This window comes from Sinohyriopsis cumingii, chromosome 13 (assembly GCF_028554795.1).
Source record: "Sinohyriopsis cumingii isolate HCF-2022 chromosome 13, ASM2855479v2, whole genome shotgun sequence".
Taxonomy (NCBI): Eukaryota; Metazoa; Mollusca; class Bivalvia; order Unionida; family Unionidae; genus Sinohyriopsis; species Sinohyriopsis cumingii.
In genome coordinates, this window is record NC_142973.1 from 42566423 (window position 1) to 42578438 (window position 12016).

Below are 12016 nucleotides of genomic sequence, written 5' to 3' on the forward strand. Positions count from 1 at the left end.
ATACAGTGTATGTGACTGATTTTGCAATACAACTCTGGGGTTGATGTCTGGAGGTGAGGGTAAGTATGGTGTTTGTCGGATATGCAGTAGATAATGCATAGAGTTACAAGCCATTACAGCTGCTTTTTGATTTTGTTAAATCGAAACAAATATTGCTGTTCTCATTAATTGAATGTAGTTTCTCTACTTTCAGATCCAGAAAATACAGTTATGGCCGATACTGATGGGTATGTTGAACTCTATTTGCTGGTTGCATTCTTTTAGTCTCATCTAATGCTTGTTCAGGATATCATCTTCTCAAGCTGCAGATGGACATCATTACTAGAAACATCTTTTTGGAAACTAGTGCAAACAAGAATCAAATTATCCTGGTTGATAATGTTAATGCATGTATATCAGGGTTCTCACAATGCCAAAATCTGTGTAAAAGTATGCATACTTAAAGTTTTGGGCACGTGAGACTCAGTCCTCTCCCTAGTCCTTCAAGTGTGCATTGTTTTGTCTGCAAAATTCTCTTCTGATTGATCTGTTTCTGCAAAGCAGGCATCAGTCATGTAGTGTGTAAGCTGTTAAGCATAGTTTATGCGTTTGTAATGGGATTGGATGAAACCACGATGTGAAATCTTAGTATGCAAGTAGATCGAGAAACCTATTAGTCAGTTGTCAGTTCCTAATGATCATTTTGATCGAAAGACAAATTACACACACCTATCCATGATAAGCATTACTTTGCAGTTTTAATCCATTATATTGCAATTCCATATGCAACGCTCGGAACAATTGCATTTTATATACCATATTTATATAAATAGTGCCAAGATTTTGAGACATTATGTTCGTTGGATAAATACACACTCCCATGTTAATTATTACAAAACTGGCTGTTTTCCGTGTTGTTCAGATAATACTTTAAATTTTTAGGGATTATCCTGTGTGTACTATTTGAATGGCAGCTCTACACAATTTCTTTGATGCCACGTGCAAGGCTGCACATGACCAATTCTTGTGTGACTGGCTGACAGAATTTTGTTGCAGCATCCCGTTTTGATACGTAAAACAATGTTAGTGGGTAAAGTTTTGCGGAGTGAACTTTTGGAATAGGGCATTCCCATGTCCTGGAAAACAATGGAATGTTGTTAGCTTTATACATGTGGTGTTGTGACTCTTAAAGGAACAAGGCAATAAAACTCCAGAAACATCCAGGGCTTTCAAGTATATTTCATGATGGGGGACCTGGAATATTCACTCATGGAACTCAGGATTCCCCAGCTTATATCTGAGAGCCCCTCACTTTCTTAAAAATTGAAAGGAAAATGAAAAGCACATGCTGATTATTTTAATATACAGTTCTACCCATTTATCTTGACATCCTCAGGCCCGAATTAATACTATTGACATAAATGGCTGTTGTGATTGGAATGGGGCAGGGGCTATTAAAAAAAATCAAAGTTTAGCACACAAAAGAAATTTTTGAGGGGTAACTTATCAGTGCATAGGATTAACACCAAAAAGTTTTAAAAAATTAAATGAAGACAATAAAGTTTCGCGAACTAAAGGCGAAGTGATGCATCTTAACGCCATCTTGCCTTGGGCTTAATTTGACAGTTTTTGCATTTAGATGCGGTTTGTGAGAGGAGCCTTTCAGAGTCTGATTTATGAACTTTATACTGTAGCAGAGTGGTTTTTCCATCTACAAGCATAGATGTATCAAAATTGTTTTCCTGGCGTCAGCTTTAGTGACACAAGACGTTGTATTTCAGTATTTGAAAGTCATTTAGTAAGGGAAGAATACATCTTAGTACACTAAGAGTCTATTCTAAAATGCTTTGCTAATTTTTGTAAACAAAAGTTGTGAAAATTTTAACAGCTACTCAAAAAAATAAATGCACAATATTTGTAAATCATATTTTTAAGTCCTTCCTATTTCCGATGTGCAAAAGAAATACTTTTGCAAAATAAAAATCACATTTAAGTCAAAGATCTTTATCATTAAAGGAAGCCGACAGAAGTAGTTGAGGGGTCAGAAGATTTGGAGGAGGTAGAAGAAGAAGCCAGTGAAGGGACAGGTTCAGTGATTTTCATATTCATTAAACACAGCCTAGCTTTTATGTACAAGATGTCCCCTATTTTCTTATCTAGAATTTGAATATCCTGTATCCTTTTAAAGTTGCATGTTCTTCCTAAATCAATTTTAAACCTGTAATGACCACTTAAATTCTATTTTGAAAAAATTGTTTTGTATCGTAAATCCACCTTCAGGTTTTGCTTGAGTCTGAGTGAGTGGAACCTGAACAGAGCTATCATTTTGGCATGCACATCCCTTCTTATCTGTCCACACCATGGATAACCTAAAGACGTTTTTGTTTTCAGTTTTGAGCTTATGGTATGGCACTGTCTGTCATGCATTGTACATCATCCATCACCAGTTGTTTCTTACTACTCTGGAGTTGTATTTCTGATTCAGTTTTAATCAGACTTGGAATATGGGTTTATATCAGACAGTTTTGATGACACATGAGATGCATGCATACTGATGTGCTGATCTTGCATGAGATTGGCTAAATGCGTAGCCACTTTGAATGCCATATGTTTTATCTGCATTGTATCAAACTTGGAATACGTGTTTAGATTATTAAGATCTCAGATAAATTCAGTAATGAACAATATTCGTACATATTAATGGCATGACCTTGCATCCAAATAACCTGAACTCCGGAAATTGTATTTTTAATGATTTCGGATATATATTTATATGATCAAGATTACATCTGTTCCACACAAGATTTTAAATACTAATATAAATTTACAGAGGATTGACTTATGTTAGCCAGCATCTATATGTAGGTTTGGAAACAGTTGTTCATACTTGAAACAATATCTGGATTAACTTGTTGCTCAACTTGCTGAGAGCAAATGACAGTCCACTTATGTTAGAGGTCTGTTAGCTTGAACTTATTTTTACTGCTTAATGGATAAGCATATTACTATGCGGTTTTCCATAATAAACATCTTATAATGTCTAGTTGGTTGTAAAGAAAATGTTTTGCTTAGACAGCGGGTATGATGGCCACCTTGAAAATTATGTCATTGCATAGAGATTCCACTGAAAGACTTCTTATGATATCTAGTTGGTCATAAATAACAATGGGTAATATGGAAACCTGATACTCCACCTGACTAGATGGGTATATTAAAATAGTTTTTTTTTTAAAAATAGTTCTTGTGATGTGATCAAAATGAAAATGGTACTGCTCTGATCTCCATTACAGCCAGCATTAGGTGACCATGGCAGCCAGTCATGAAAATCTTATTGCTACTCCTCCCAAATGCAAAGTTCTATAGACATGAGGTTTTAACCAGAAGACTAACTGTGATATCTAGTTGTCCGGAACGAAAATTGTGCTGCTCTGACTTAAGATATGGCAGCCACAGTAAACATAATAATAATGTCACTAATTCTCCTTAAATGGATGGTCATAACAGTGTAGAATTTTTAGCAGGGGTCTTATGATGGTGTCTAGTTTGTCCTAAAATGATGCTTATCTTACATCCAACATGGCATTGAAAGTGCCAAATTTGTAAATCTTGTCCCTTGAAAATATCAATGAAGGTTTCAACCTGCTGCATTTAAAAGAAAAAATAGTCTTCTCTTAAATGCTCTATATTATTTTTGGATTGTCCATTTAAGCAACTCTCTTTTGATTCGCATGCTATATACATACTAACAAACAGAAGTCCCTTTCTGAGCAATTCATCTAAAAGTAGGAAAAAATCTGTTGATTGACTTTTACACTTTCCATATTACAGACTCTGAAACAGGTAATGTTAAACAATCTGCATTTTCTTCACATTTTATTTGCATTTCGTTCACATTTGCATTTCACTTTTGGTCTCAAGTTTGTTCAGTTAATCATTTCTGTTCATTTTCGGACATCGGGAATGCATTTACTAAAGTTGGGGCTTTCGTTTTACATCGCATTAAATTGAAAGAACTAATCCTTCATGTATCTAATTAAAAGTGCATTAATAAAATAAAAATTTATAAAATTCGAAAGATGCCATTGAATTATGAATATAAAAATACTTTTGCAATATCAATAAATGTAAAAATGTAGAATGCCAGCAGATTTTGGTTATTTGCGGAGAGATGGTAGAGGTTTTTTCTTAATGCTCTCTACTGTGTTGAATGGGGTTCAGAAAATACACGAGCTGTACTGTAGGTACCCCTTTGATCAGCAAGCAGTGCAAGGCAGTATCAGCATTGCACAATATTCATACACACATAAGGAACAGATTAACCACCTAAACCATCGACAGTTCAATGCATGTGCATCAAAGGAGACATCTTTTGAAGATTTTGATTTCAATAAGTCTCTGACAGAGTGGAGCCAGAAGTAAGATGGACATTGAAGTGTTGGGTAAATATTAAAATGTGGCCATTTCCTCCTTCCCCTCCTTTTTTGTTCTATTCTTTTGTGACAAAGGGAAACTCCCCCATTAGGTAAAATCTTGGCTGCATCTTTGATGCATATTTTCATGCGAGGCCTCACCTGTAGTGGCTAATTATGGTTATTGCTGATGGATGAGCCTTCTTAAAATCAGCTTTAGAGGCTATTTACTGCAGGCCACTTTTAGAACCCAGATTTTACTGGGTGAAAGCTCCAAACCTTTGTGTGACAACCAGTATTAGAAGGAGTCTCAGTGATTTCCCCATGAAGTGGGCAAGCCTAGCCACAAGGATGAATCTAGGGATGAAATGCATACTTGGATTTAAGTCATAGTTCATTCATTAACAGTGAATGGCATTTAAAATTCAAGATTTGAATATCAGGTGCATATTATTGTTGTTATTTTTTCCCAGTTTTTATTGACCTGAAATGGGGCCCCGAGTGGTCTAAAGCGTTCTCCGTTACGGATCATTGCCATCTCTGAAAAATGGCGTTAAACCCCACAACAATAATTGACCTGAAATAAGTTTTTTTTATAAGGTCTGCAAGAAACACAACCTCACAGAACCATGAAAAATATTGTCCGCATAATTTTTTAGTTTGAGCTAACATTTAAACTAAAATTGCTGATTTCTAAAACCTCAAAAATGATGTAATACAAAGCCTGACAATTTAGATATAATAGAGGTAAGATTTCAGAACCTGCTGTTAAATCTGGCCTTATATTACAAAGCAAGATGTTATTTTCCTTGCAAGTGTAATTAATGTTATTCTGAAATAATGTAGTATCATTTTTTTCATGGGGATTAGTTTTCTTAGTTTTATAATTTTTTATAAAAATGGACATATTTGTGGATACTTAAATTTGTGTTTTTTCCTGTCAAGTTTGTATATTATGTATTTAATTTCATGGTTTAACCTCAGCAAGTACCCAAAATAGAGAATACAAAAGAATAAAACAATACCAATGCAAATGGCAGTCATTAGACTGTTTAAAAATACTGCACAAATCAGACCTGACAAGTTAAATACTTTCACCAAGTTTTCGACCAAGTAAATAACATTACTGGAAGCTGACGCAGGCATCAGCACTTTGGCAAACCTTGAAGGAATCTGTGGACTCTTTCAGTATGGGGGGCCCCGAGTGGCTGAGTGGTCTAAAGCGCTCTTCGTTACGGATCATTGCCATCTCACCTCTGTCTGCGTGGGTTCGAGTCTTGGATTCAGCCAATGTGGGTATGTGAGAAAGCTTGCCAGTAGTTTCTCGTGGGTCGGTGGTTCTTTCCGGGGTTTTCCCGGGTTCTTCCTCCACCATTAATGCTGGCCACCATGTATAGCCTATCGTGTGCTGAAAAATGGCGTTAAACCCTACAACAACAACAACAACAACAACAACTTTCAGTATGGAATCGGCCAAGTTGTGACAAGGGATCAGTGTTCATGGTCATGTTTAATTCATTGGTTGGTCCTTAACATTCAAGACATTTTTCATTGTAAATTCCTTACCACATATTTTCATAAAATGGTGTGAACCATGCAAGAAGAATTTATATCACACTTCCACAACTTGTATGTTGAACCAGTCATAGAAGTGATCACAGAAAAGGATGTTGCTGGTGACAATCAGTGCACTCTATTAGTGAACCTTGCAATTTCATTAATCAAGCCAATTAATGCTGAATGGATCATTGCAGCTCAATCAACAATGATTAAAGATCAAACCTAATTCTCTGTGGATTTGATGATGCCGGACTTGTTTAATTTTATAATTATTAATTATTTCCCAGAAAAGCATTTGCTTGTACCATAGGACTTGATTGACATGACGTAGATGCATTGGCTTTTTCTGCAAATCAGTGAAGAGTGAGCTTTAATACTCTGCTGTAATAAGTGTATATACATAGTGTTTGCAGCAATAGTATTTAACAGGCTTGTTCTTTTTGATTGAAAATGCATGGATAAAATGTTTTCAGGAGGATTTAAATTTATCAACAACAGTAGCACTTGAATGAATGATCATTTTGAATAAGTATTTAATTTTCTTTTAGTATTTTTCAGTATTAATAAATGTGATTGAAAAAGATTTGAGATTATTAGCTAAGTGTATCTACAATAAATGCAGATCCAAATTAAAAAAAATATCAGCGTTTAATTTCAGTATAGTAGATATTGTGAGCAACCACTGATCAAAATGACTATGGAGGTGTTCCAGATAATTCTGATAGTGATGAAAGAGGCTGCAGTTGACTATTTTTGAAGAAAAAAATAAAGAATTTAAACATTTTAATATTTAAGGCCTTTTATGTGTAAACATGATAAATAAATGGGAATCACACTAACAAATGCATGATAATGGATAACATTAGCTATGGTGGTTGAAGAAATTAATAATTGTCCTCACATTTTGACAGCACCCACCCACTTGTTTTAATAGTAAGGTACTACGGTTGATAAACTTAATTTTCTAACAATTCACATGTCATGACTACCTGAACATTACAATATACCGGCTTCATTGGATCTTAGCCATTCTTCCCAGTTCTAAGGCAACATTATAAAGAGGGCTTCATAGTTTATGAACCATGGGGATGAGACTGAAAGAGCTAGCCATGTACATTGTTGGTTCGGTTGTGCATCTAACTTGGCAGTTTTAAAACTGTTTAAATATTTTCATACCTGGAATCATGAAACTGAGGAAATGCATCTTAATGAATACCTTACTCTCATCAAATATAGGTCACTGATTTATCATTCATTCTTCATTAAATTTTGCATTTTAAAGATATTTCCCAAGTTCAGTTCATGCTAAATCATCACTATATAATTGTACGTGTTTCTATTAGTGCTAAACCCTTAACAACAAAAGGTCATTGTGACCTGCATTTCAAACGTTACATACTGAAGTGTTTAGATCATGACTAGATTTGTTTTGGGAACCCAAAGTATATACTATTATACCTGGAATCATGAAATTTAGTATGAAGATGCTTCTTGATGACTACTATACCTTCATCACAAAAATAGGTAATTATGACCCACATATCACTTAACTGGGTCAATCTCGAGCGCTGAATCAACAAAGTAGATGCTTATATGCATCTTTTTTACTACACCCTTACATCTGAAGATCACTGACCTATACTTCTAAATTAAGATTTGTATTTAGCTTGTTGCCACTCAGTTGGACCTGGAATAATGACACTTGGCGAGAGAATGCCTCTTTATGAGTACTACAGCTCTTAAAAAGAGTCTCAGTGACCCATATTTCACACTTTGCTGTCTCTGCAGGGTAAGCGAATACTAGAATTGTAACATACATATATTAGATCTCTTTGTAGCTTTGGTTTAGCTTATGCAGTTGGCTCATGAGCTAATGAAATTTCGACTTGCTGTTTATGTACTATAATACTTTGAATCATGGAACTTGAGTTGTTGCATGTTGACAAGTTCTAGCTTTATACATCCGGAATTCTGACTGCTCCATTGGCCTAGTGGTTAGATCATCCGCCCTGGATGCAGGAAGTCATGGATTTGAAGTCTGCTAGAGTCCTACCAAAGACTTCTAAAAATGGTACTAATAGCTGCCTCGCTAGGCGCTCAGCATTAAGATGTTAGTGTTAGGACTGGTAGTCCAGTGTCAGGATAATGTGACTGGGTGGGACATCATGCAGCATGATGCCCCAGTGCTAGACATCACTTTAAACTGCCACATCATAGCGATATGACTGGAAACTTGTCAAGCTAAGTTAAAAATCGTAAATCGTATGAGCACACATCCATAATTCTGCCATTCCTTACGATTGTACCAGAAGTATTAATGAAATGACCCTTAAAATATGGACTTGTATAATAATGGCAAATAATAGCAAAAATATAGTTGTTGCAATCAATTCCAAATACTGGTTTGTCCATGTTTGATCAGAATCGAGGTTATTATTTTAGATTTAGTCAGAGAACTTGTCTAACTTAACAGGAGTACCTTGTAACTTAAAATGCCAATATTTTTCATGCATTATTAATCTGTTGCTTACATAGCATTCTTCTGAAAATGGCATCCATTGAAAATGTGTGAAAGATTAATAAGACAGTCTCTTGAAAAGTTTAAACAGTAAGCACACAAGTATAAAAAGAAATGTTCAGATTATTTGAGGAGTTGGAGCAGGAAAGGCAACATTTGCTTTCATTGGACATTATTTGTTGTTCTGAGTATGTCTCATTGCAGGAGAGACCTTAACTTTTGCCACATGAAATTAAAAAATAAACTTGAAGTTTATGTCAGGTTCCAAGAATAAGCAAGAAACCTTTGAGTTCTGTGGGGTTTGAAACTGCAGCTTGTGAAACCATACTGGATTTAATTAAGATCTAAGTGTACTTTAGAAACATTTTATTTGAACATAATATTTGCCTTGACAGTATCCACTTTGGATCACACTTCTGAACTGTTTCAGTGCATATTTTCCAAGTCAATAGTAGTACATGATACTTGTAGGTTACTAAAAATTGGTCCAGTATTGACTGCCTTCTTGAGAAAGTCTTGTTAAGATAGGGAGGTCTGAATCCAAGGCACTACATTCTTTATCATGATTGGTTACCTTCATAAGATATAAACTTTATATTATTTCCAGACATTCTTTGCATGATTTCTTGGCATGGACTAACATTCACACTGCTGTCAGAAATAAACTTCTCAAAATGTGAACTGGACAAAGGTTATCAGTTACAGGGTGGTTCATGTGGGATTTTTTTTCTTCAAAAGAGCACAATGTATTAAAAAGAAGAAAAGAGCACATGTTAATTTTATTTTATTTTTAGTGCACTTCTAATACATTGGCTTTATCAGGCCTAGGAAGTTGGAGCTAAGTCTTTCCCCAAGGACAGCTAATCAAACCCACAAACTTTGGAATATATAACACTAAAATTTTACTGACTCTGCCTTGCCCTTTTTTAGAGCCCAAAGGGAGAAGTTCCCCCTTTGCAGTTAATTTCTGGCAGCATCATCGTTTTATTCTGTTCAGATCCCGTCTATTGCAGCTTGGGTCTGCTAGCATCGCATAAATCTTTGAAAGACTTTTAATTCTGTTTCTTCCATATCAGACTGTATTGCAGACCTGTCACTTATCCAAGTAACTCAGGATCATCCCGAAGTTTTGTTTTAAAAAAATCTGAAAATTCCATATTTATGATTTTTAAAACCACAAATTCTGATTTTAAAAAATGCACAAAAAAGCATTTTGATTTAAGTTGGCTGTGCCTGCTTCAAAGAGGGCAAAAGTGATGCCGAAATTCCATAAGGAATACACTAGTCATACAGTGAAAATCTATAATTTTCCATTTTCATCTTTTATGCTGATAGTCTGTTAATTGAATGTGTAAATAGCATAAGGCAGCAAAGATGTCAGTTCCTTTTATATATACATATATATATATATATATATATATATATATATATATATATATATATATATATATATATATATATATATAAATAATTGATCATTTTCTTTTTCCTCCAAATCATGATTGCGTTTCCTTTGACATACTGATTTTCATTCCACTCAAGGTGGCAGGTCTAATATTGTAGGATACTCCAGATGTGATGCTGCTGAGGAGACAATTTATTTGCATTAGTTTATAAATTGTGCTGAACTTTGTTGCATGTATTCATTCTATTTCTATCTGCTGACAAGTTCTTGCAGAGTTTTTTGTTCATTTTCTTTTAAGATCAACATGTCACTTAAAAAAATGCTAATCATTTGTATCTAGCATTATATCACTCAAAAGTATATGCATGTCTGCACTTCTCTTAGTCAGATGTATTAGTGTGACATGTTAATCAAAATTAACAGAGAAAAGTTTTTTGTGTGTTTTTTTTTTATTGTATAAATCAAAGAAGACTTTATGATCCACAATGTATTAAAATGCACAACCACATACTCCTTTGTAGTCCAATTCCAACAGATATAAAATTCATACAAGTTGGAAGCCTGTAAAGTGCTGTTTTAAATTTAGCGTTATTATTAACACTAATTTAAAACGATTTTTTTAATAATCAAATCTTTTCCAGAAGTCAATCATGAAAAATCTAATACCACCCCTGAAGCACTGGCCAGTCAACTGATGATGAGCCCTTCAGTGTTGGCTGCAATGCAGGAGCGTCTTGGTAGCCTTGTAGGTTCACCATCAGGATACATTCAAAGGTAATTTTATGGAGTTTTCTTAAGATTGTTTGTGACTGGAGTTGAATCAATTATTTGTGGACAAAATTATAGTTTTGTGAGAGAGAAAAGGACCCATAGTAAAAATTTATGTAAATGCTAGGAATTTCTTTTTTGATGTTGTAATTTTTACATTCGTGATACTGTGAAGCCTCTCTCGAGTACATTCAAGAGATATGACAGAATTGTCCTTGTTTTATTTTTTTTTTTTAAATTGATGTTGTTAATATGCTTTGCAGTTTGTACATTTAAGAATCAGAGTGTTGCAGCATTTCTTAGGGATAATATGATTTCATTTGAGTAAAATTACTGTACATTCCTTAAGAAATACAATCTAGCACTGAAACAATTCAATACAATTAAAAGATTATTCAGGTTAATAAATGACAATAGTATTAATCTTTTCTTACATGTTGGGATGATTTTTTGTGTTTGTTTTCGGTTACTTACGAAATTCAACACTTTACTGACCTGAAAAAGCCTGAGAAAGATATTAAAGTGAACAGCAGTGGCTACAGATCACACTTCAGCAAACAAAGGAGAAAATTAAAACAAAATTTGCAGGGAATCAGCACTGGATGAATAACATCCTTTGCAGTCTTTTCTCAGTGGAATATATCATGACATGAAGTCGGAAAGGAGACTGTAGAAAGCATGTTCCAAACAATAATCTCTTTGTAATAGTAATTTTAAATTGTTGTACAGAATTTAAAAGTATAAACCTGTATAACTTTACTAGCAGAAGGCAAACTTCGGAGAAGAAATTTGCTCGTTTATGTTATAACTGCGAAGAATTTCACTTTCTTTTCTTGTCATGTTTAACAGGAATCACACAGATTGCTTGATACAAGTATTCCTTATATTGCTGTATAGTAATAATAATGCTGTTCAGATTGCTTTATACATGTACTATATTTTATTTGTCCACCATAAAGCAGTTTGAATTACGTTTTCCATCTATCTAGATCCAGTTTGACTATTGCACAAATAACATTTTCATCATCAGCAGCAGTTATCAAACTGAAAGAATTGCACTTGGGATTAGAAAGAACTCAGATGATTTCAGGAGCATAAGATAGTGCACCAGGTAAAAGAAGGAAAACTTTCTGCACAGCAACGTGAGTTCTCCACCCTCGACAGTAACCAGACTTTGCATATACCTTACCCTTGGGCTGAGGAAGAACTTTATAAGTTTCATGGTCAAAATGTCAGTGATCAAGGTTACTTTGACAGAACAAAGAAAATTGGTTTCCATACAATAGCTTGAGTTCTCTGGTTTCCATACAATAGCTGGAGTTCTGTATCATCTACAGTTGCCAAACTTTTGTATACCTTGTCCATAGGGGTAAGGAG

At 34.5% G+C, this 12016-nt stretch overlaps 1 protein-coding gene across 3 annotated transcripts in view; it reads left to right on the forward strand.

Moving 5' to 3' along the window:
- The window catches only part of LOC149785297 (nucleosome assembly protein 1-like 1), an 85475-nt gene that overhangs the window by 11741 nt on the left and 61718 nt on the right, over positions 1–12016 (forward strand). For all 3 annotated transcript variants that reach the window (XM_089979177.1, XM_089979176.1, XM_089979175.1), the window contains exons 2-4: positions 194–227; positions 1996–2066; positions 10513–10645. In XM_089979177.1, coding sequence (XP_089835303.1) covers positions 211–227; positions 1996–2066; positions 10513–10645 — 221 coding nt within the window. In that variant the 5' untranslated portion in view covers positions 194–210. The remainder of the gene's footprint in view (positions 1–193; positions 228–1995; positions 2067–10512; positions 10646–12016) is intronic.